The sequence below is a fragment of the Chrysemys picta genome, unplaced genomic scaffold (genome assembly GCF_011386835.1).
Source record: "Chrysemys picta bellii isolate R12L10 unplaced genomic scaffold, ASM1138683v2 scaf15, whole genome shotgun sequence".
Lineage (NCBI taxonomy): Eukaryota > Metazoa > Chordata > Testudines > Emydidae > Chrysemys > Chrysemys picta.
The window spans coordinates 176,265-201,541 of record NW_027052722.1 but is presented as its reverse complement, the minus strand read 5'-3'; the positions used below and the strand labels follow the sequence as shown (position 1 = coordinate 201,541).

Sequence of the window (25,277 nt, the reverse complement as noted above, 5' to 3'; positions counted from 1 at the left end):
TGCGGGGATCACGAAGAAGACTGAAACGTGGGGAAAGGATCAGACCCCTAGCTTGGCAAACTGGGTAGAATGTTGGGGCACAAAAATAACTCACACAGGGTCCCAAATATTTTCACCCCTCCCTCACCCTGCATTAGATACATCGAGGTAAATGCCAAGATTTTCAGCAATGACTAGTGATTTTGGGTGCCTGAGACCCTTTAAAGGGGCCTGATCAGAAAGTGGGAGCACCCGGCCTCTGAACATCAGACACCCAAAAATCACTAATCACTTGTGGAAAACATTAAAAGTAACAACAGCTACAGAAAGGTTAGTAACCATTTTTTCTTCTTCAACTGTTTGCACATGTCCCTTCCATGTTCGGGGACTCCCAAGCAATACCGTAAGAGGTGGGCTCGGAGTTCATGGACACATGGATTACAACACTGCCCAGCCAAACCCAGTGTCATCTCTCACTTGGTGGGTAATGGCGTAGTTGGAAGAAAAAGTATGTATTGACGCCCAGGTGGCTGCTCTGCAAATGTCCTGGATCAGGCCTGGGCCATGAACGCCACTGAGGAAGCTTGTGCTCTCACAGAATGGGCTGCAAGGAAGGCAGGTGGTGGGACACCTGCCTGCTCGTAGCACATGTGAATGCACAATGTAATCCACAATGAAATTCTCTGAGCCAAAAGGGGTAGGGTTTTCATCCTATCAGAGCGGTGTGGATTTATGGATCAGCTTAGGACACCTGCCTAACATCCAGAGGGTGGAGATGTCATTCCTCCCTATTCTTGTACGGCTTGAGGAAGGGAATGGGCAGGAAAATACCCTGATTACTATGAAACTCCAAGATTACCTTTGGGAGGAACACGGGATGGGGGCAACGTTGTACCTTGTCGCAGTAGCGTAGCTGGGGGGGGGGGGGAGCAGGGGGAGCGGCCGCTCCCCCACTGAGCAGAAGCTGTGCCTTTTTTGTGCTCCGACGCCTTTTGCTCCTGCGCTGCTGCTGGAGTGGAGCATTTTTTTTTTGCTCCCAGCGCCTTTTTTTCTCCCGACACTTTTTGCTCCCGGTGCCTTTTTTTAGCTCCGCTCCCCGTGCTCTTAACCTGGCTACACCACTGCCTTGTCGTTAAAGAACACTGTATATGGAGGTTTTGACATAAGAGCTCTAATCTCCGAGACCCTCCTGACTGAGGTAATTGCTACCAGAAAGGCGACCTTCTAGGAAAGGTCCAACAGAGGGCACAATGCTAGAGGCTCAAAGGGAGGCCCCGTGAGCTCTGACATGACCAGGTTTAAGTCTCTCAGGGGGATGTTGTCAAGGCTGATTCCCCACTCTGGCATTTCGAGTGCAGAAGGTGGGAGCCTGCAAGGACTCGAAAAATTAATACTGGCCACTCCAGCCTGGTAATGCTGCCACCACCCAAGTGAAAATCTGCCTTTTGCCAATCCAGAAGAACTCTCTTGGGAAGTTTTTCTGGGGCCCCTCGGCTTTTCCACCCCTTCTTCGGGAAAGCCAAGAAAGGAAACAAAAGAAAAGGAGAACCCAGCGGTTGTATTAGCTGATTAATATATGCACAACCTCTTTACCTCATAAGACACAGAAATCCAGTCATGTTCTTACAAAAAGGAAATTTTATTTAAAAAAAAAGAAAAAACACCCTTGGAAAACTTAGGTTATTGCTAGATCTTAAAAGAGCAACTGCAAGGATTAATCACCAAGAGTAGCTTTCTTGGGATCCAGTTTAAAGGTTACAACAAAACAAAAGCACGTGGGGTTAGCACACAGGAATCCACAAGCCATAAAAAGAGATCAGCCTAATCGTGTCTACCTGAACATTTCTTGTTCTACTTCTGTCATAAATATAAAGGGACGGGGGAGAGGGTCTGATGCAGTGCTATAAAATCCTCTTACCAGTAAAGGGTTAAGAAATTCAGGTAGCCAGACTGACACCTGACCTGGCTGGCATCTGACCAATAAGGGGACAAGATACTTTCAAATCTTGGGAAGGGGGAAGACTTTGTGTGTGGCTCTTTGTCTGAGTCAGAGTGATCTTGGGAGACAAGAAGTACCTGCAGAAAATCAATCTCCTCAACCAGTCATCTTCTCACCAAACCTCACTTTTCTAAAGTAAGTTTAGTCAGCATTGCGAGTAGGTTTCTGTTTGTTTTGCTTGGTGAGCTTTCCCTGTGTTGGGGGGGGGGGGGGGTTATTCCTGTTTTTTCTGTAACTTTAAGGTTTTGTCCAGAGGGGGAATCCCTCTGAGTTTGGAAATTGAGTACCCTGTAAAATAGTTACCATCCTGATTTTACAGAGATGATTTTACCTTCTTTGTTTTAATAAAATCCTTCTTTTAAGAACCTGACTGTTTTCTATGGTTTTAAAACCCCGGGAGTGGGTTTTTAGATCACTGTGTAACCAATTGGTTAGGAGATTATTCTCAAGCTTCCCAGGAAAGGGGGTGTACGGGTTTGAGAGGGTATTTTGGGGGGAAGGGGAACTTCAAGTGGTTCCTTTCCAGGATTCCTGTTTAAAACACTTGATGGTGGCAGTGAGAGAAGCATTTATCAGGGTGCAGGGAATTTTGTACCTTGGGGGTTTTAACCTAAGCTGGTAGAAAAAGCTTAGGAGCTCTTCATGCGGGTCCCCACGTCTTTACCCTAGAGTTTAGAGTGGGGAGGGAACCCTGACAACTTCCATATCGGTAGTTCCAAATGAGTAGTTTCTAGGTATGATCCTGATGATTTTTCATACCTGGCCAAGAGCTTTTTATGGCATAAGTACTGCCCTCTCCCTCTGCAGCCAAGAGAACAAAAGACCCACACACCCAGCACTTTTCCCCACTTTGAGAGGGTACAGCTTCCTTACTGGTTCCCCTGGTCAGGTGCCAACTCATTTTAAGCTTACTTCTTAACTCTTTACAGGGAAGGCAGTTAGGGTACCGCTGCTAAGGAGGATTCCATAGCTACTGAATGGTTGGGGTGCTACCCCCACTCATTTATCACAGAGGGGTTCCCAGATTTGTGGGTACAGCCTTTCAAAGCCCTCGAGGAAGGGAATAGACATTTCATGTGAAAAACCTGACTGACCACCCAGCAGGGGTAGAATGCAGAGATCACTCCTAGGTGTACCTTAACGGATGAAATCGCTAGACCTGGCTGTTCCCAGACGGTTCTGGAGTATCTGCTTCATCTGAGAGATGACTCAGTGGGTGAGGAGGCAGGGGACCGGAACAGGGGGACCAAGGGGCCATGGCCCTGCCACTTTAGCAGCAGGTGAGAGCGGGGGGAGGGGAAGGGGAGGAGTGGGCAGAGCCTGAGAAGAAGTGAAGCGGGGGGGAGGGGAAGAGGTGGAGTCACAGTTTCAGCACCGGTAGCCCCCCACACTCATAGGGAGATTCTGGCACCCCGGTGAGAGGCCTTGCAGGGTAGACCAAATGGAGAAACACTTCCACTTGGCAAGGTAAGTAGCTCTGGTAATTGGATTCCTACTGCCTAGCAAAACCTAGCAGACCTCCTCCGAACAGGCCAGTTCTGCAGGTTTAAACATGGACCCGTCAGGCAGATGGAGCATTTGGCCGCGATCTTGCGAGACCAGGTCCAGAAGGGGAGGGAGCGGCATTGGAGTTGCTACTGACAGGTCTAGAAATAAGCCAAACTAGTGCTGATGTGGCCAGGTTGAGGCTATGAGAATAATCTTCGCTCTTGATCTTCAGCAAGATCTTGTGCACAAAAGGAATTGGGGGGAGAGGGGGAAGGGGAAAGGCGCAGAACAGGTGATTTCTCCAAGGGAGTAAGACGACATCTGTGAGTGAGCCCGGGTTGCAGTCACGCAGACAGCAGAACGGCTGACATTTCCTGTTCTGTCTGGTCATGAACAGGTCTACGAGGGGAGTACCCACCACTGGAAAATGGTCCTTGCTATGTTGGGGCATAGGGACAATTCATGGTGAGAAGATCTGAATTGCCAGCTTGTTCTGGGCTCCCGAAAGGGGAGAAGCTTTGAGGTGTATTGAGTGGTTTACGAAGAACTCCCACAAGCAAATGGCCTCCTGACACAGTGGGGAGAAGAGCGGGCCGCTCTCTGCCTGTTGATGTAAAACATGGCTGCCATATTGTCTGTAAGAACTTGCACCACCTTGCTTGCGATGGTGGGTAACAACACCTGACATGCTAGGCCAACCGCTCTGAGCTCTCTGACGTTTATCCATAGCAAGAGTTGCTGCCGGGACCACTGACCTTGTGTCGTGAGGTGCCGAAGATGGGCAGGCACTGTGAGCACCGAGTCCAAATGATGGCTGTTTGGCTGGTACACTGAGGCCAGCCAAGCCTGTAGGGGTCTGAGGTGCAACCTCGCATACCACACCTCGTATAGGCACGCGACCATGCGACCCAACAGCCTGAGTGGGCCTTGACCTGTGACAACACTAACTGGAAGTGGGCTCCTGGGAGGAAGGCCCTGGCCTGGGTAGAATTGAGCAACGCTCCGATAAACACTATCCTCTGAGCCGGGAGGAGTGTTGGCTTCTGCTCGTTTATCAGCAGGCCCAGTGCTCGAAAGGTTGTTTGGACGAGGTGGATGCTGGCTTTCACCTGGGATTGGACTGGTCATTGACCAGCCAGTCACTGAGGTACAGATACACATGCACCCCTCACCTTCTCAGGAAGGCTGCCACTATTACCAGCATTTCATAAAGACCCATTAGGCTGCTGACAGGCTGAACGGGAGGATGGTAAACTGGCAATGAGTCTGGTTCACAACGATCCCAAGAAACCTTCTGTGGCCTCGGAAAGTAGAGGTGTGGAAATAGGCATCTTTCAAATCGAGGGTGGCGTCCCAGTCCCCTACATCCAGGGAAGGAATGATGGAGACAATGCACAACTTCAGTCTTTGAGATGTTGCAGGTCTAGAATGGGTCAGAGACCCACTTTGGCACTCAGGATTAAGGATTGTGACGTTGCACTCCACATACTTTATGGAAATATGATTATGAATGTGAATATGATGTAACTGGAATATGCTTTATGCAAAACGTCTCTTGTATGATGTCATTAGAAAGCTTGTAATCTACTGAGTGTGTTCATCCTATTTGTTTTCATGTATTATTTCTATGTCTGGAATTGGGGAAATATGAAACTTGTATCACTGTTGTAGTCACACCAGGTGAGGGCCGTCAATGGGGCATTGGGAACTTGATGGCTCCCATTGATTAGGGCAATTGATGGTGAATGATTTATTTACCTGAAAGCCTTCCTGTGTACATGGGGGCCAACCAAGGAGGAATGGAGACTTGACCTTGTCACCTGGTAGTGAAATCCATCTTAAATCTGGTACTTTTCCATTTAGCAAGAGGGGCAGGGACCCAGAAAGAGAAAAGATTCCCACCTTGTGCCAAGGTTATAAAAGGGGGTGCCAGTCATGAGAAAACCCCTGCTTATCAAATGAGATGTCTGCTGGATCTAACAAAGACTGTACCGGGGAAAGGATTGGGCCCAGACTAGGAAAGAGTCCAGTCTGTGAAGTAAACTTATTGGAACATCTTTGAGGATGATATATTTCCTGTAATCAGTTTCTTAATGTATTAGGCTTAGACTTGAGTGTTTTGTTTCAATTTGCTCTGTTACTTACTTTGTTCTGTCTATTACTTGAAATCACTTAAATCCTATTTTCTATACTTAATAAAATCACTTTTGTTTATTAATAAACCCAGAGTAAGTGATTAATACCTGGGGGAGCAAACAGTTGTGCTTCTCTCTCCATCAGTGTTATAGAGGGTGGACAATTTATGAATTTATCCTGTATAAGCTTTATACAGAGTAAAAGGGATTTATTTGGGGTTTGGGCTCCCAAAAAGGTTGAATACTGGGTGCTGGGAAAGTCCCTGTTAACTGAGAAGCCCCTGGGCTGAGTGAATCTGTTTCTGTGGCCCAACCTCTGTGTCTGTGCTGGAGGTGACTGGTGTGTCTAACTCAGCAAGACGGGAGTGGAGGGAAACCTGTTCGGGTAGTAGGGTTGTTCTCAGTGGTATCCCAGGACATGGAGTGACAGTCTCAAGGGGAGTCTCTGTGACCAAACCCGTCACAACTTCAGCCTGGCCTCCCTGTCCTTTTTCAGATGTGGACTGAACTGGTGGAAGAGCTGACAGCGATCCGCAATAGGAGTCTCATCCAAGCACTTTAGACAGCTGGAGTGCAGGTCGCTCAAAGGCATGGGCTTGCCACAGGAGGCACCGGGTCTGAAGCCCGGAGACCGAGACATGCCCAGTTTCAGGAGCAGAAGAAACTCTGCTAGAAGAGTCCAACTAACTATTTATATCAGTGGTGTCCAATATGTACGCCACTAGCCACAGGTGGCTAATAGGCTATTGAATTGTGGCTAATGCATGTGGCTTTTTTGTAATGTGGCTAATAAGAAAAATTCAAAACCACAAGTATGGCTAGCATCGAATTTCTATTGGACACTGCTGATTTATACCAATCAACTAAAGTCAAAAAGTGAGAAAACAACTGAGGTGAAAAGGGATGGAGTAACGAGAGAACCACTGAGAATCTGAAGAGATGCAGGGCGGCTGGTCACAGACACGCAGAGATCCCAAGCCAGGTGCCCCAGAGGAGTGGGGTGGGTCAGCCCTCCCCACCCACCCCTCTTCTCCTCCATGCTGCACTCCACAGGGATAAGCAGGGTGGGGCATGTGACGAACTGGGACTGTTCTTAATGTGGTCTGTGAACGCTGACAGGGGAGTGTGGCTAGGATAGTCTGCAATGGGGGGATGGGACACTGACCAAGGGAGAATACCTGAGCATGTAACATGAGAACCCAGGAAGGGGTTAGAGGCCAGGTGAGACCTTTGCCTGGGAAACTGAACAAAGGCTGTGGGAGGGGTCGCTGAAGGAGAGTCTCGGAAGCTGGCTGGTGAGGTGGCTGGGAAGCAGAGAGGGCTCTGACCTCCCAAGGGGGCTGGGGTGCCCGAGGACCCCAAGATGGACCTAACTGAGGGGTATCCTGTGGTCTGTGCCTGCAAGACCTGTCTTGGACTGTGTCCCTGTCATCTAAATAAACCTTCTGCTTTACTGCTGACTAAGAGTCATGATGAATCGCAGGAAGCCGGGGGTGCAGGGCCCTGAGTTCCCCCACACTCCGTGACAGGGCACCGATGAGGTCTCAGAGGGACCAGACCCCGAATTCCCCCATGTGCGTGTTGGGGGCAGACACAGCTAGAGAGAACACTTGGTGGTCAAGATGCAGGACTCAGGACAGTCTCTGGCGATCTGGCAGCCCCAGGATGGGGGGGAGGAAGAGGGGTAAATGGGGGGAGGAGGGCAGGAGGGACAGTGGTTTGGGGAGGGGGCAGTGGGAACAGAACAGCAGCTCCCCAGTGCAGGCAAGCGGAGCCCCTCTCTCAGCACTGGGGAGGCTGGTGTCCGTGTGAACAGGTCAGGCTGGACAGGCTCAGCAGCAGGGGACCAATGGGTGAGATTAGTCAGGAGAGGGTTAAACTAGCTACAGAGGGGGCGGGCTGGGGGGCAGACACTTGGCAACCCTCCACGCTGTCGCTTAGTCCTGGGGCAGGGCCACCAGAAACCCAGGTGTCCAGGGCAGGACAGGAATTAGTTCTCATTGCTGCTGTCAGTGCTGGGAGCCAGGAGGGATTGGAGGTGCTACAACAAGGGGCTGGGGACACTCCTGGGTGAGCACCAATGTGACAGGCCAGTACCACTGACACGGGGGAAACAGGGATTGTCACTCGCGAGTCCCCTCTCAGGAAGAGAAGAGCAATTACATCAGAGAGACCGTCACCTGCCAGGGACAGTTCAGCAGCGCCAGGCACTGAACGCTTATGGATCATTCCCGTGCTAAGTGAGACAGCACAATCGGGGGCCTGGCCAGGTGACTACAGCCCCCCACATCAGGGACTGAGCAGGAAGAACGGCTCTGTACACGTCTATTGATAGTGCGCAGGGGAACCTGCCTGACCCCGGGGGCTCCGTGCTGGGTTTGTGCTGCCAGGAGTAAGGCAGCCCGGGAGTCTCTGCACGTTGCAAAAAGAACAGGAGTACTTGTGGCACCTTAGAGACTAACATATTTAGCTGTAGTCCACGAAAGTTTATGCTCTAATAAATTTGTTAGTCTCTAAGGTGCCACAAGTACTCCTGTTCTTTTTGCGGATACAGACTAACACGGCTGCTACTCTGAAATCTGCACGTTGCAGGGGCTGATTCTCTCACTAACTCTCCAGCCCAAGTTGATTACACTCTGAGGAGTCTGACCTGAGATAAACTCACTCTGGAAATAAGACAAAGTGAACAATGAAGGAGGCTCACTGGTGAGCAGCTTCTCCCCAGGGCTGGGGTGAATGCACCACTGCCTGCTCTTGTGACTTTACTGTGCGTTTCATGATAGTGGGTGGTTTTAATAAATCCCCAGTTCCTGGACTCATGGGATTAGGGGAAACTCTCAGCTCTCTTTTCTTACAGCAGTAACTTCTAGTCCTTCTAGCAGCAGGGAAAACACCAGAAATGTGTCCCCTAAGGGCTCAAACCAGAGGGCAAATAAAAATAAGCTCCAGTATTATTCCCAAAATACTTACAACGCTTAAGCCAAACTCAGGATTTTGGGGGTCTGACTCGTGATGTCTGAACACTTGGGGCTGTCGATATTGGGGCTCCCCATCACTCGATATCTGGGAATTGAGACAAGACGTCTCAGAACCCTGTTCTAGCTTTAGGGTCTGACAGAGTCACTGTTGTAGCCAGGAGGAACAAACCCCCCTGTCCAGAAATCGCTGGGTGCGATTCTCTGGCCTGCGTCACCAGGAGGTCGGACTAGCCGGGTCTGCTGGGAACTTCTGGCTTTTGCACCTCTGCCACTCTGTCTGGGAAATATATGTCTGGGAAATGGCGGGGGTGGGAGGGGGCCCCCCCGAAGGGCAGCAGAGGCAGCTGCAAGTGGGACTGGTAGCAGAAGTCTGGGCTGTTTGGGGCGGGGACAATCTGAGAGTCCCACTTTGGAGGGTGTCAAAAAATTTCTTTCGCATGGACCCTCCATCCTGCAGCCCCTCCCCCCATCCCATATCCCTTTGTCCCCCACATTCACACTGATTCCAGCGAGAAAATGCGCCTTCGGACTCTGTCCCCTCCCCAACACACATCCCGGTGTCCCTTCACCCTGTTTACAACCACACTCCCAACCCCCACCCCATTTCCCTGCATCCCTAGGTCGTGTTGTGTCCTTCACTCACCCTCGGTCCGGTTGTAGAGCTGACTCAGGGTGTTCAGACTCGCATTGTACCATTTCTGGAAGCGCTGTCCCCACCAGGTCACCTCGTCCCAGAACTCCGAACCCTCGTTCTGCGCCATCCACAGTGTGTAGGGCTCCGCCCTCTTCGTCCCACTGGTGTAGACATAGGTGAGCTGATCGTCCACATACACAACACGGCTGTACCAGGGCAGCCCCGGGGCAGGCTCCGACACCACAGTGTCCAAAATGCGCCTGGAGTGCAGGCCTGAGGGGGGAGATTGGGGGAGGGGAGAGTCAGACCGAACCAGACCCTGCCAGGAGCCCCTGGCAATATGCGAGAGGCAGCGCCATCCCTTAGGAGGGCTCCTGTGGGAGGGAGATCTGGGGAAGGGCTCACAGAATGGCCTGACCGGGGAGAAAGAGACGGTGGGGTAGAAGGAGAAAGGGAGGCAGGGCTGGAGGGGGAGTGAGGAGAGGAAGGGGTAGGGAGGTACAGGGGGGCTGGAGCATGTGAGGAGTACGGGAGCATATGGGGACAGTGTACTGGGGGTACAGGGGAGTGTGAGGCAGGAGAGGGGGCCCAGGAGGAGGGGCAGGGCTGGAGTGCGGTGTGGGGAAAAGGAAGGGGGTGTTATGGGAGAGGGTGGGGCAGGAGGACTGGGCGAGAGGAGATGCAGGAGCTGAAGCTGGGGAAGGCAAGGTGGGCAGGGGAATGTGTCCAAGCTACAGGTGGGAGCCAGGACACCGGCTGTGCACAGAATTTACTCTAAGTTATTCAGAACATAAGATCGGCCAGACTGGGTCAGACCAAAGGCGCATCTAGCCCAGTCTCCTGTCTTCTGACAGTGGCCAATGCCCAGTGCCCCAGAGGAAATGAACAGAACAGGGAATTATCAAGTGATCCATCCTCTGTCGCCCATTCCCAGCTTCTGGCAAACAGAGGCTAGGGACAGCATCCCTGCCCATCCTGACCAATAGCCATTGGTGGACCTATCCTCCATAAACTTAGCTAGATCTTTTTTGAATCGTGTTATAGTCTTGACCTTCACAACGTCCTCTGGAAAGGAGTTCCACTGGTTGACTGTGTGTTGTGTGAAGAAATACTTCCTTTTGTTTGTTTTAAAGACCTGCTGCCTATTAATTTATTTGGGTGACCCCTAGTTCTTGTATTATGTGAAGGGGTAAATAACACTTCGGTATTCACTTTCTCCATACCAGTCTTGATTAAGACTATGATTTTGTCATGGATATTTGTAGTATAAGACCTGGACAGGTCCTGGGCAACGAAGAAAAGCTCACGGAAGCCCGTGACCCATCCGTGACTTTTACTAAAAATATCCATGGCAAAATGGGGAGCTCAGCTGCGTGACCCACACACCACCCACGGGCTAGGCAACTGCAGACCACTCAGAGCTCCGGGTCCCCCTGCCACCCACAGCAACTGGGAGCAGTTGGTTCCCCCACAACCCACAGAGGCCGCCCCACCGCTCCTGGCTGCTACAGGTGGCAGGGGGACCGCACAGCTTCCGGCCGCCGTGTTCTGAAGTCATGGAGTTTGCTGGAAGTCTCAGATCCCATGACTTCCGCAACCTCTGTGGAAAAATAGACTTTCATTATATCCCCCCCCCCGTCATCTCTTTTCCAAGCTGAAAAGTTCCAGTCTTATTAATCTCTCCTCATGTAGCAGCCATTCCATACCCCTAACCATTTTTGTTCCCCTTTTCTGTACTTTTTCCAATATTTCTTTTTTCTGATGGAATGACTACATCTGCATGCAATAGTCAAGATGTGGGCATACCATGGATTTATATAGAGGCAATATGATATTTTCTGTCTTACTATCAGTCACTTTCCTAATGATTCTCAACATTCTGTTAGCTTGTTTGATTGCCACTGCGCATTGAAAAAACGAGGAGTCCTGTGGTACCTTAAAGACTAAGCTTTCGTGTATGCATCTGACAAAGTGGGTTCCAGCCCACGAAAACTTATGCCCAAATAAATTTGTTAGTCTTTAAGGTGCCATGGGACTCCCCTTTGTTTTTGCAGAAACAAACTAACATGGCTACCCCTCTGAAACTCCACATTGAGTGCATGTTTTCAGAGAACTATCCACAATGACTCCAAGATCTCTCGAGTGGTAACAGCTAATTTAGATCCCACCACTTTATATGTATAAACTGGGATTATGTTTTCAACTGTGCATTACTTCGCATTTATCGACACGGAATTTCACCTACCATTTTATTGCCCAGTCACCCAGTTTTGTAAGATCATAGAATCATAGAAGATTAGGGTTTGAGGAGACCTGGGAGGTCATCTAGTCCAATGCCCTGCTCAAAGAAGGACCAACACCAACTAAATCATCCCAGCCAGGGATTTGTCAAGAAGGGCCTTAAAAACCTTCTAAGGATGGAGATTCCACCAGCTCCCCAGGTAACCCATTCCAGTGCTTTACCACCCTACTAGTGAAAAAGTTTTTCCTAATATCCAAACGAGACCACCCCCACTGCAACTTGAGACCATTACTCCTTGTTTGGTCATCTGCTACCACTGAGAACAGTCTAGATCCATCCTCTTTGGAACCCCCTTTCAGGTAGTTGAAAGCAGCTATCAAATCCCCACCATTCTTCTCTTCTGCAGACTAAATAAGCCCAGTTCCTTAGCCTCTCCTCATAAGTCATGTACTCCAGCCCCCTTATCATTTTTGTTGGCCTCCGTTGGACTCTGTCCAATTTTTCCACATTCTTCTTGTAATGTGGGGCCCCAAAATGGACACAGTACTCCAGATGAGGCCTCACCAATGCCGAATAGAGGGAATGATCATGTCCCACGATCTGCTGGCAATGCTCCTACTTATACAACCCAAAAGGATGTTGCCAAAAAAAGCTAACAAGGGCACACTGTTGACTCATATCCAGTTTCTCATCCGCTGTAACCCCTAGGTCCTTTTCCCAGAACTGCTGCGTAGGAAATCGGTCCCTAGTCTGTAGCAGTGCATGGGATTCTTCCGTCCTAAGTGCAGGACTCTGCACTTGTCTTTGCTGAACCTCATCAGATTTCCTTTGGCCCAATCCTCTAATTTGTCAAGGTCCCTCTGTATCCTATTCCTACCTCCAGCGTATCTACCACTCCTCCCATTTTAGTGTCATCTGCAAACTTGCTGAGGGTGCAATCCATGCCATCCTCCAGATCATTAATGAAGATGTTGAACAAAACCAGCCCCAGGACCGACCTTTGGGGCACTCCGCTTGATACTGGCCGCTAACTAGACATGGAGCCATTGATCACTGTTGAGCCCGATGATCTAGCCAGCTTTCTATCCACCTTATAGTCCATTCATCCAGCCCATACGTCTTTAACTTGCTGACAAGAATACTGTGGGAGACTGTATGAAAAGCTTTCCTAAAGTCAAAGAATAACATGTCCACTGCTTTCCCCTCATCCACAGAGCCAGTTAACTCATCATAGAAGGCAATTAGGTTAGTTAGGCATGACTTGCCCTTGGCGAATCCATGCTACTGTTCCTGATCACTTTCCTCTCCTCCAAGTGCTTCAGAATTGACTCCTTGAGGGACCTGCTCCATGATTTTTCCAGGGACTGAGGTGAGGCTGATTGGCGTGTAGTTCCCCGGATCTTCCTTCTTCCCTTTTTTAAAGATGGGCACTACATTAGCTTTTTTCCAATCATCCGGGACCTCCCCGATTGCCATGATTTTTCAAAGATCATGGCCAATGGCTCTGCAATCACATCAGCCAACTCATTTAACATCCTCGGATGCGGTGCATCCGGCCCCATGGACTTGTGCTTGTCCAGCTTTTATAAATAGTCCTGAACCACTTCTTTCTCCACAGAGGGCTGATCACCTCCTCCCCATACCGTGCTGCCTGGTGCAGTAGTCTGGGAGCTGACCTTGTTCGTGAAAACAGAGGCAAAAAAAGCATTGAGTACATTAGCTTTTTCCACATCCTCTGTCACTAGGTTGCCTCCCCATTCAGTAAGGGGCCCACACTTGCCTTGACCTTTTTCTTGTTGCTAAGATAGCTGTAAAAAACCCTTCTTGTTACTCTTAACATCCCTTGCTATCTGCAACTCCAAGTGTGATTTGGCCTTCCTGATTTCACTCCTGCATGCCTGAGCAATATTTTTATACTCCTCCCTGGTCATTTGTCCAATCTTCCACTTCTTGTAAGCTTCTTTTTTGTGTTTAAGATCAGCAAGGATTTCATTGTTAAGCCAAGTTGGTCGCCTGCCATATTTACTATTCTTTCTGCACATCGGGATGGTTTGCTCCTGCAACCTCAATAAGGATTCTTTAAAATATAGCCAGCTGTCCTGGATTCCTTTCCCTTTCATGTTAGTCTCCCAGGGGACCTTGCCCATTAGTTCCCTGAAGGAGTCAAAGTCTGCTTTTCTGAAGTTCGGGGTCCGTATTCTGCTGCTCTCCTTTCTTCCTTGTGTCAGGATCCTGAACTCGACCATCTCATAGTCATTGCTCCCAGGTTCCCATCCACTTTTGCTTCCCCTACTAATTCTTCCCTGTTTGTGAGCAGCAGGTCAAGAAGAGCTCTGCCCCTAATTGGTTCCTCCAGCACTTGCACCAGGAAATTGTCCCCTACACTTTCCAAAAACTTCCTGGATTGTCTGTGCACTGCTGTATTGCTCTCCCAGCAGATATCGGGGTGACTGAAGTCCCCCATGAGAACCAGGCCCTGCGATCTAGTAACTTCTGTTAGTTGCCAGAAGAAAGCCTCGTCCACCTCATCCCCCTGGTCTGGTGGTCTATAGCAGACTCCCACCATGACATCACCCTTGTTGCTCACACTTCTAAACTGAATCCAGAGACTCTCAGGTTTATCTGCAGTTTCATACCGGAACTCTGAGCAGTCATACTCCTCTCTTACATACAATGTAACTCCCCCACCTTTTCTACCCTGCCTGTCCTTCCTGAACAGTTTATATCCATCCATGACAGTGCTCCAGTCATGTGAGTTATCCCACCAAGTCTCTGTTATTCCAGTCACATCATAATTCCTTGACTGTGCCAGGACTTCTAGTTCTCCTGCTTGTTTCCAGGCTTCTTGCATTTGTGTATAGGCACTTAAGATAACTCGCTGATCGTCCTGCTTTCTCAGTGTGAGGCAGGAGTCCTCCTCTCTTGTGCTCTCCTGCTCGTGCTTCCTCCTGGTATCCCACTTCCCTCAGGGCTTTGGTCTCCTTACTCCCACCTCCCCCCGGCCAACGAACCTAGTTTAAAGCCCTCCTCACTAGGTTAGCCAGCCTTCTTGCAAACCCCAAGTAAGTTGGGCAGTGTCCTTTTCCCCTCTTCCAACCCTTATCTTCTATTATTCTATGACCCAGTAGGGCCAGGCTGCACTGGGGCCTAACCCTGTTTAGGTCAAACCACACCTGTTACTGTGGTGTCACAAGGGCACCAATGTGCCTTAAGCCATTTTAAACAATCCCCAAATCCACCCCGCACCCTCACCCGGATCAATACGGGCTGCTGAGCTGCCCAGCGTCTGAGCTGCTGCCTCATGGAGAACAAGGGAAATTCAAGTCCATGCCAGGAAAAGCAGGATGTGCCTTCCCCTCTCCTCACCCCATCCTACTGGGATCCGGAAGCTCTTTATCCGCAGCTACGGGAGATCCTAACAGTACAAACGCAGCAGCTGTTCTGTGCTCTGCAACGGGAGCTCGCACCCAAACTAAGACCTGATTAATCACAGATCCAGGGTTCTAGACTCTCCCCTCGCCCTGGGGTGCTAAAACACCGCCAGAGACAGAGGGGAGTTAACATCTCCTCTCTAGGATGACACCTCTAACGACCTGCTTCCACTACAGATATGACCCACTGCCATTGCTGACTGTGAGTACAACTGGACTGGTGCTGACACAACTTAGCCGTAGGTAGCCAAGGACAAACCACACTCAGGAGTTCCAGGCACTGGGGTGAAACCCAGCGTAAAGAACCTTCTGGGAGCCATGAAAGGTCAGAGATCCAAGAAGCCTTTTCCCTTCATTTAACCCTGGTCTATGGGTGTGTGTGTGTGTGGGGGGGGGGCGCTAATTTACTCCCTCTCCCTCAACCTGAGCTCTGCAAACAGGAAGAATCATGTCTGAAAGCTCCACCCTGCCCTGAGACGTGGGGAATGAAACACCCTGGGCAGCGCCTGGACCCGGGGATTTCCCAGTCTGAGCCCCTCACGGGGCTGCGACGGGCTTTTCAGCGTGTGCAGCACCCATGGGTGCTCTGGCCCCAACGAAGCCTCATCCCCTGGCTGGGTGAGGTTGGCATTAGATGAAGGGGTTACAGTTCAGTGGCTCTCAGCACCCCATTACACACAGTGTCCCAGCAGCGACCCTGGCAGCACCTGGCACAAGGGGGCCAGGACCCCCCCAGTCACTATAGCAACGTCACCGTTCCATGTCAGTGACCGCTCAGTGCTGGGGGGTGGGGGGAGCGGTGTGGTTATCCTGACACCTCTGAACGCAGAGCCCAGAACTGCCCCCCCACACCCAGCTCCCCCCTCCCTGCACCCCCCAGCCCGACTGCCCCCCGACACCCAGCTCCCCCCTCCCTGCGCCCCCCCAGCCCGACTGCCCCCCGACACCCAGCTCTCCCCTCCCTGCGCCCCCCCAGCCCGACTGCCCCCCGACACCCAGCTCCTCCCTCCCTGCGCCCCCCAGCCCGACTGCCCCCCGACACCCAGCTCTCCCCTCCCTGCGCCCCCCAGCCCGACTGCCCCCCGACACCCAGCTCCCTCCCTCCTCCCTGCGCCCCCCAGCCCGACTGCCCCCCGACACCCAGCTCCCTCCCTCCTCCCTGCGCCCCCCAGCCCGACTGCCCCCCGACACCCAGCTCCCTCCCTCCTCCCTGCGCCCCCCAGCCCGACTGCCCCCCGACACCCAGCTCCCTCCCTCCTCCCTGCGCCCCCCAGCCCGGCTGCCCCCCCACACACAGCTCCCCCCTCCCTGCGCCCCCCAGCCCGGCTGCCCCCCCCCACACAGCTCCCCCCTCCCTGCGCCCCCCAGCCCGACTGCCCCCCCCACACCCAGCTCCCCCCTCCCTGCGCCCCCCAGCCCGACTGCCCCCCCCACACCCAGCTCCCCCCTCCCTGCGCCCCCCAGCCCGACTGCCCCCCCCACACCCAGCTCCCCCCTCCCTGCGCCCCCCAGCCCGACTGCCCCCCCCACACCCAGCTCCCCCCTCCCTGCGCCCCCCAGCCCGACTGCCCCCCCACACCCAGCTCCCCCCTCCCTGCGCCCCCCAGCCCGACTGCCCCCCCACACCCAGCTCCCCCCTCCCTGGGCCCCCCAGCCCGACTACCCCCCGACACCCAGCTCCCCCCTCCCTGGGCCCCCCAGCCCGACTACCCCCCGACACCCAGCTCCCCCCTCCCTGCGCCCCCCAGCCCGGCTGCCCCCCCACACCCAGCTCCCCCCTCCCTGCGCCCCCCAGCCCGGCTGCCCCCCCACACCCAGCTCCCCCCTCCCTGCGCCCCCCAGCCCGGCTGCCCCCCCACACCCAGCTCCCCCTCCCTGCGCCCCCCAGCCCGGCTGCCCCCCCACACCCAGCTCCCCCTCCCTGCGCCCCCCAGCCCGACTGCCCCCCCACACCCAGCTCCCCCCTCCCTGGGCCCCCCAGCCCGACTACCCCCCGACACCCAGCTCCCCCCTCCCTGCGCCCCCCAGCCCGGCTGCCCCCCCACACCCAGCTCCCCTCCCTGCGCCCCCCAGCCCGGCTGCCCCCCCACATCCAGCTCCCCCCTCCCTGCACCCCCCAGCCCGACTGCCCCCCCCACACCCAGCTCCCCCCTCCCTGCGCCCCCCAGCCCGACTGCCCCCCCACACCCAGCTCCCCCTCCCCGGGGTCTCCCCCCGATACTCACGGCAGTGGCCCCCCGGCAGGGCTACAGCCCCCAGCAGCAGCAGGCGCAGCGCCAGGGCCATGCCCGGTCTCGGCCCCACAACCCGAGAACCCCGCGGGGCGCTGAGACCGGACTCCAGCTCCCAGCTACTGGCCGTGTGAGCCTCCAGTCTGCAGGGATTGGCTGAGAGGGGACCATCCCGCCAATAGCGGCGCGCAGCCCCGCGTCCGTCACCGGTCGCTGGGCAGAACCCGCTGGGCAGGCTGGCGAAGGGGAAGCGAATGTCTGAGCCGGGGGGGCGGGGGCGGGATGAGACCTGGGCCCCGGGGCTGTAATGGGCGGAGCCGCCATTAGCTCGGCCGGTCTCTGGCCCCGCCTCTCTGGGGTCAGCTGGTCCGTGTGTTCCGAGGCTGGAACTCGGGGGGCCGCACCCCCGGGCTGGGGGCGGTGGCACTAGGTGAAGGGGTCACAGTTCGGGTCAGGGGCTCTCAGCCCCCCACTACACACAGTGTCCCAGCAGCGCCCTTAGCTCTAGTCGGACCTGCAGCCCCCAGGCCCGAGACCCCTTCCTGGAGCTCAGGGACTTGTCTGTCCGGCTGGGAACTTTAATCACTTTCTGGATTTCATGAATTAACCCCTTCCCGCCCCTCTCCCTTTGCGGGGAGTGACCCCACAACAACCCCTGGCACTCCTACAGCCTCACTGCCCCCACTGATTTGCCCTGGAAGCAGCAAATCTAGGGCTAGAACCCAGGAGTCCTGGCTCCAGCCCCTGATCTAAGCACAAGGGGATGGTGGCCCAACTCCTGTATTTTCTTTGCTTTTGCAAGTCATGGGGCTGTTTACCTCATTTCGGGGAATTATTTTTCGTTAGTCTCCTCTTGGGGGCAGAGGAGGTACCAAGGCTCTGGGGCCTGAGACATTTGCCCCGTGCTGCAGGACAGTCACTGTGGGCGTTCGTATCACTGGGCTTTGCACACTGCCCTGGGCCGGTCTCTCCTGGTCTGGGGAGCCAGGCTAATGGGAAACTTCCCCAGCTGGGATGCTGTCAAGGCTGATTCCCCACGCTGGCACTTTGAGTGCAGAAGGGGGGGAGGGTCCACAAGGACTCTAAAAATTAATACTGGCCACTCCAGGCTTGTATTAAACTCCCAAGGTTACAGATCCTCCTGGCCGTGGATTGGTAAATGCTGCCACCCCTTTGAGAGCCCAGGAAGGTGCACTTGGGAATTCCTTCCTGTGGGGTACCCCCGAACTCTTCCCCCCCTGTCTGGGGAAGAACTGAAAAAAGGAAAAGAAATCAGCTGCTGCCACCAGCTAACTGAAAAACATGCACAGACCTCTTAAAACACAGAAATCCAATAATGTTCTTAAAAAAGGATCTCCCAGCAGTACACCTTCTCGCTCTCAGCTCCTAGTGCCTCTTGCTCCCAGATCCTCACACACACCACCACAAACTGAAGTGAGCTCCTTTTTAAACCCAGGTGCCCTGATTAGCCTGCCTTAATTGAGTCTAGCAGGTTCTTCTTAATTGACTCCAGGTGTCCTAATTAGCCTGCCTGCCTTAAATTGGTTCAAGAAAGTTCCTGCTTGTTCTAGTGCAGCCCCTGCTCTGGTCACTCAGAGAACAGAAAACTATTCATCCAATGGCCAGTATATTTGCCTTCTACAAGGCTTCTGTACACCATTTGTCTGGGTCTGTCACATATCCCTCCCCCCTGCTCAACACCAAGGGGTTGGGCAGCTTGGGACGCCAGACAGTGCACACGTGACAAGCCATCGGCATTGCCGTGATGGCTCCCTGCTCTGTGTTGCACACGGAACTGGAAAGGTTGGAGGGATAAGAACCACCTGGTCACCCTAGTGTTCTTCTCCTTGTTCCGTTGCATCCATTGAAGAGGGGCATGGTCGGACACGAGGACAAATCTGCGCCCGAGCAGGTAGTAGCGCAACGTTTCCATGGCCCATTTTACAGCGAGGTACTCTCTCTCCACCACAGCATATTTTTGTTCCCTCGGAAGGAGTTTCCTACTGAAGTAGAGAACTGGATGTTCCTCTTCCCCAACCATCTGTGATAGAACGGCCCCTAACCCTACTTCCGATGCATCCGTCTGCAGGATAAATTCCTTGGTAAAATCTGGGGCTATCAGTACGGGGTTACTGCAGAGGGCAGTCTGTAGGTCTGTGAATGCTCTCTCTGCTCCGTCAGACCATCTAACCAGATCAGGTCTGTGGGATTTCAGTAGGTCTGTCAGGGGGCTTGCCCTTGTGGCAAAGTGGGGGATAAATCGTCGGTAATACCCCACCACACCTAGGAATGCCCGGACTTGTTTCTTGCGATGTGGTCGGGGCCAATTTTGGATGGCCTCTAACTTGTTCAGTTGGGGTTTTACCAGACCTTTTCCCACAATGTAGCCAAGATATTTGGCCTCCGTAAACCCTACAGCACACTTAGCAGGGTTAGCTGTAAGGCCAGCTCGCCTGAAGGTATCGAGGACTGCCTCCACCTTCGAGGTGGGTTTCCCAGTCTGGGGTATGAATGACCACATCGTCCAGGTAGGCAGCAGCATAATGATTATGGGGGTGTAGTAGCTTATCCATGAGGCGCTGAAAGGTAGCTGGGGCCCCATGTAGTCCAAAAGGGAGGGCAGTGCGGCTTTAGCCTGTTCTGGTTTGACACATACACACACACCCCGCCCCAACCCGCCTCACCCCACAAAAAGCTGCCATTTTGTAACTGTCATGGGCCGGCAGCAGCTATAATCAAACTTGGGACCTCTGGAGCTTCACACGTGAGCCTCTGCTGTAGGGTTCTCAACCTATTTCCCATTGGGGGCTGCATATGCCGCGCTCTGCGTTCTGTGGGCTGTAGCTACACAAGATGTAATACCAGGGTCGTGATAGATATATCTGGGCGGGGGGGCGGGGGGTGAATGAGCCGGTTTCTGGCCAAGAGTCTGGATTGCTCTGGGCTGCTGATCCCGGCAAGGTCATTGTGAATCCCTGCGCTGAGTGCTGAAGGTGGCCTGGGAAAAGCATGTGTGGGGCGGGGGAGGGGTGTCTATGTTAATCCCGGCTGAAATAAATGGCCATGCCCTTGCTAGGGCAGCGCTTACAGTGCACCCCTCAGCGACCCGGCTCCATTTTGAACTCTCTTTGGCCAGGACTGTGGCCCCTGGCGACTCTGCCCACTTTAAGCCTGGCCTGAGCTGGGCCCACAGAACAGCTGCAGTGTCAGCAGCGTGTCCCCCTCTGGGCTGCTGGGCTGCAGTGCAGGGGGCAGCATGCCTGGCGTGGGGCACACAGCAGCTCTGTGCCCTGGGCCCCTCTCACCTGGCGCTCATCTGAGGGGGGCAGAGCCCTGCCGGAGGCTGCCCAGCTGCACTCTCTGTGTGGGTGAGCGGGCACTGCCCTCCGGCTGGTGGTAGTGACTGTGGACGGGGGGAGCTGGGACAGAGGGGGTTGCTCCGAGCAGCACTCCCCTTGCAGCGGTGCAGCGGGGGGAGAGAGGAGGCAGCTCCTTCCCCACCACAGGGAGCGCTCCAGCCGGCCCTGACCCGCCCGGGACCCGGGAGCCAGGACATCGGAGCCGCAATCTTTGAATGGTTTTTACCATGCAGCTGGGTCCCAGCTGTGTGCTAATCTGGCCGGCTGCAGAGACGGAGACAGTGGCCGGGCCGCGGGAGAGGTGAATGGTGGGCTTCACCCCGTCTCCAGAGACTTGGGCCGACCCCCCCCATGCTGAGCCCCTTTGAACATCCAGCCATGTCCTGCGGTGCCTACATGGGAGCTGAGCTCTTCTGAAAATCTGGCCCAGTAGTTGAGCCCTCTGAAAACTCTGGCCTTAGCGTCTAAGGGTAACATTTTCAAGAGTGACTAAGTCACTTAAGTGCCTAAATCCCAGTGACTTCTAGTGGGATTTAGGCACTTGTGAAACTCTCTCCTGGTCTCATGTCCAGCGGTTTCTGTCCCCTGCAGGGTTCCAGTCCAGCTCTCTCCTGCTTCTGTCTGCGCTGTCCATGATGGCGCTCCTTTGCGTAGCCCCCGTGCAGGGCAACGGGGCCCTGGCCCACAAGAAGGTTGAGAGGGGTGAGTAGAGAACCCGTCGGAGAGCTTCTATCATCTGCCATATCCGAGATCAGGGCATCGTGGGCCTGATTCTGCTCCTCTCCCCCATGCCGGGGTCACCCCTAGATCCACTTATCCACTACATGCACCTTCCAGCCCCCCCGCCAGCACTGGGCCCAAAGAAACGCTGAGTTCTCCGAAGGGTTCGCAAGGCCGGCCTGCGCTAGTGAGCCCACTACTCCCATTCGCAGGCCTCCAGCGCCTGGGAATGGGCCAGCCGGGGTGGGGGAGGTGCTGCTCGACTGGCTGTTTGCTTTACACAGCTTCGTTATCCCTTTCTCCGGTAACGGCTGCCAAGCCCCCGGCAGTGACTGAAGAGCGCTGGTGCCCACCGCAGGCAGCGTGTGGGAACCAGGCACCCCCCCAAATTGGCTGGGAGTTCTACCCTTCAATCTCACCAACTCCTATACTAGGGCTAGCCCCGGCTAACAGCTGGGGATCTCTCGCTCATGCCTAGAAGCCTTGCCCCCAGAGTCCAGGCAGCAGGGAGAGCCAGTTCCTCCTTGTCAGGGGTTTTCATTCCCTTCTCCCCACACCTCCAGCGGCTCTGGGAGCTGCTCAGGGGCTTGCCCAGGCAGGCCAGGGGCCGAACCAGCTCCAGAGGTGGCCCTGAGCCCCTGCCCCCGCAGAGCTCAGCAGCTCCTCCCCCTCAGCTCAGCTATGGGGGTGGGGCACACAGGGGGATTGTCTGGGGGGTAGGGGAGCTGAGGGGCTCAGGCTCGAGGGAGGACCCTGCGGAGGGGAGGGGCAGTATAATCACAGTGCTTTCATTCTACCAGGATAGTTCGGGACAATTTCCGCCCCAAAGACAAGCCCCTCGATAGGATGTCTGGAATTTTCAAAGGCACCACAGGGAGTTGGGTGCCTAAATCCCACTGAATTCCAATCACAGTCGGGTGTCAAACTCCCTTAGGCTCTTAGAAATCTCCCATTTAAATTGTCACTGATGGGTTTCATAATTGACATTCGCTGAGATGGATCTGGCAGCGTCTTCCCCACCCTCCCCAAACGATTTCTTCAGCAGTACGGACTCAGGAAGGATACAGAGCCTTGGTTTACACTTAATTCATCTCTTCAAGGTTTCTTCAAAACCAGCAGAGCAAGAAACTATTCTTATTTTATTTTATTGGTAAAATGAAAGTGTAAGATCTGGAGCCGGATTCTGTGGCCAGGAATGGCCGGGGCGGATTCTGTGGCTGTAGTATTGTGAAATACACAGGACCTGCCTCTAAAAACCCAGCCTCCAGTTACCCCAGGCTGATTTGAGCGAGCTAGCTAGCGCTCTCTCTCCCGGCCTCCCCATCTGCCCCCTTAACCTGATGTTCGTGGCATTTCAGGGTTCCCCAAAGACTGCAGCAACATTCCCAGGGACAGCCCCAGCGGGGTCCATGTCATCCAGCCGGCAGGCTCTCCCCCTCGAGTGGTGTGGTGTGACATGGACACCGAAGGCAAAGGCTGGACCGTTGTGCAGAGAAATTCTTACAACACAGAGATCACCTGGAAGGAGTCCTGGAGCACCTACAAGTACGGCTTTGGGAACGTGCAGCAGGATTACTGGCTGGGCAACGAGTACCTGTCCCTGCTCACGCGGCAGAACATCTACAAGGTCCGCTTTGTCGTGGAGGACAAATCCAACAACACCCGCTACGCAGAGTACGACATCTTCAGTGTCGAGGGTGAGCCCAGCGGGTACCCGCTGAGGCTGGGCAGGTACTCTGGGGACAGCGAGGACTATCTCACCACCTACCACTCCGGCCTGGGGGGCATACACGACAACATGAAGTTCAGCACAAGTGACAAGGATCAGGACCAGACCAGTGGGAATTGCGCAAGTAGCTATGGAGGCTGGTGGTACGACAAGTGTCAGAACGTCCTGCTCAATGGGAAAGGCTACATCTACATCTACTTGTCTTGTTTATTGACAAGGAACATACAGAGTCCTGCTTCTCCAAACACAGCAGGAACCAACAGCAGGGATTATCCTCCCTGCTCTCAGCTCCAAGCCTCTTTAGCCAGCACCTGGCCCAAAAGCTCTCTACGCTCCTCCCACGATCACACCATGCTCACAGGCTCTGCTCGGCTTTCCTGCTCTGCCTCTGTGTCCTGGCTGCACTGCCCGGCTTGTCTCTTTCACACACGCACCAGCTCAGAACGATACTCGGTGGCATCCTCTGCCCACCTGGGGCTAGTTTCTGGGCACATGCCATCATGGCTTGTTCTACAAGAGGCCCCCTTACCTGTTGCTTCCAGCTGTCTTAAATGAGAGTGCATCCTCACAGCTGTGTCAATGAGATTTTAACTCCACCCATCACAAGGTATAATCGAGCTCCTAGCAGTGTATTTATCTGTCAGGCTGACGTCCTCTGAGCATCTCTGAGCATTTCCTGCCTGTTTGGCTTCAGTCACTTCAATCAAAGTTCATTGTGACCAGATGCTGAACACCATTAATGCTAACAGCCAGGGGCAGGAGCACCCCCCCCCACCCCCACCCCCCGAACAGGGAAAGAACAGGCTAAAGAACAAGTCAGCTGGGCCTGATGAAGTTCACCCTCAGGCAGGGCTTCCAAATCGTGGGCTGTAGCCCAAAGATGGGCCATGACGTAGTCCTGGCTGGTCCACTGGCAGGGGTGAAGATGGGGGGGAATGTGAAGGGGCATTGCCCCCCCCCAAAACTGCATCTTTCCAGTCCCCTCCTGACCATGGCCCTTCAGTGCATCCCCAGGACACAAGGCCCTGTCTAATGTTTGGGGGGCAGGTTTGGAAACAGGGATGTTTTCAGGGGGAGGGAAGCTGGGAGCTGCTGAGGTGCAGCTGGAAGGTTTCCTCCTCCCTCCTCAGCATCTGGGGTGCAGACAGGGGGGAGGGGGTTGCTATTTTGCAGTTGGGAGTATCAGGGACCCCTGCCCCCCCGTGCACTAAGCTGTCCCCTCCATCTCGGTTGCTGGTGGTGAGGTGGGGGTGTGCTGTTTTGCAGTGTGGGAGCGGGGGATCCCCCTGCCCAGGGAACTGACCTCTCCCCTTCCCGCCTCCCATCTCCGCTGTCGGTGCTGGGAGCCACCCCCACCCCCCAGTCTGCCCATTGCAGGCTGCGCTTGGTGCCCTCCCCAGCCAGCCATCCCTCGCCAGGCTGGAGCATGACGCTGCAAGCGGGGACATCCTCAGCCTGTCCCGGGCAGCCAGCTCGCTCAGCCGTTTTGCTGACTGGGGACTCCCTGCCAAACCCAGGGTTCCCCTGCACCATTCCCCCCAACTTGGGGTCCCACCCACACCCCAACTCCCCCCGGAACATGGCTACCCCTCCCCTTCCAAAACAACCTGAACTCTTCATACACCACAGCCCACCCCCGCCCCTCCCCATGAGCCACCTGGCAGCAGTGCCCTCCATCGGACCAAACTGCTCTCCGTGTCGCCCTCCCACCCCCACCCCCCAGGGCCAGGCTGGCGCTCTCTGGGGCTGGACCCCGTCTGTGACTGGGGTTTCAGCACTCCTGCTTCACAGATGTATACAGAGCACTGTATAACCAGAGTTGTCATAACTATAAAGGGAAGGGTAACAGCTCTGCTGTGTACAGTACTATAAAATCCCTCCTGGCCAGAGACTCCAAAATCCTTTTCCCTGTAAAGGGTTAAGAAGCTCGGATAACCTGGCTGACACCTGACCCAAAGGACCAAAAAGGGGACAAGATACTTTCAAATCTTGGTGGGGGGAAGGCTTTTGTTTGTGCTCTTTGTTTGGGAAGTCATTCGCTCTTGGGACTGAGAGGGACCAGACATCAATCCAGGTTCTCCACATCTTTCTGAACAAGTCTCTCAGATTTCAAACTTGTAAGTAAACAGCCAGGCAAGGCGTGTTAGTTTTTACTTTGTTTTTTCAACATGTAAATGTACCTTTTACTAGAGTGTTTACCTCTGTTTGCTGTACTTTGAACCGATTTCTAACGCAGCGTTTTGCTCTGGCCTATTGCTCTTTAAGTTTGATTACCCTGTAAAGTTATTTTCCATCCTGATTTTACAGAGATGTTTTTTACCTTTTTTCTTTAATTAAAAGCCTTCTTTTTAA

At 54.0% G+C, this 25,277-nt stretch overlaps 2 protein-coding genes across 7 annotated transcripts; one reads left to right on the top strand and one right to left on the bottom strand.

Moving 5' to 3' along the window:
- Window positions 1-1,842: 1,842 nt before the first annotated feature.
- On the top strand, window positions 1,843-25,277 carry LOC135977699 (fibrinogen-like protein 1-like protein). 4 transcript variants are annotated; one of them, XM_065578945.1, is made up of 4 exons: window positions 1,843-2,113; window positions 15,064-15,211; window positions 21,068-21,178; window positions 22,555-23,949. In XM_065578945.1, exons 2-4 carry the CDS (start codon window positions 15,205-15,207, stop codon window positions 23,478-23,480), a joined length of 1,044 nt encoding a protein of 347 aa, XP_065435017.1. In that variant the 5' UTR covers window positions 1,843-2,113; window positions 15,064-15,204; the 3' UTR covers window positions 23,481-23,949. The 4 variants fall into 4 exon arrangements, with proteins under 4 accessions (XP_065435017.1, XP_065435019.1, XP_065435016.1 ...); XM_065578947.1 differs by lacking the exon at window positions 1,843-2,113 and having other exon boundaries at window positions 14,837-15,088; window positions 22,555-25,277; XM_065578944.1 differs by lacking the exon at window positions 1,843-2,113 and having other exon boundaries at window positions 14,837-15,211; window positions 22,555-25,277.
- On the bottom strand, window positions 2,193-17,281 carry LOC135977704 (class I histocompatibility antigen, F10 alpha chain-like). 3 transcript variants are annotated; one of them, XR_010595129.1, is made up of 4 exons: window positions 17,112-17,278; window positions 9,223-9,486; window positions 8,572-8,664; window positions 2,193-4,827 (listed from the first exon to the last, which is right to left on the bottom strand). XR_010595129.1 is itself a non-coding variant. In XM_065578952.1 (3 exons), exons 1-3 carry the CDS (start codon window positions 17,170-17,172, stop codon window positions 4,685-4,687), a joined length of 468 nt encoding a protein of 155 aa, XP_065435024.1. In that variant the 5' UTR covers window positions 17,173-17,281; the 3' UTR covers window positions 2,193-4,684. The 3 variants fall into 3 exon arrangements, 2 of the variants coding, with proteins under 2 accessions (XP_065435024.1, XP_065435025.1); XM_065578952.1 differs by lacking the exon at window positions 8,572-8,664 and having other exon boundaries at window positions 17,112-17,281; XM_065578953.1 differs by having other exon boundaries at window positions 2,193-8,664.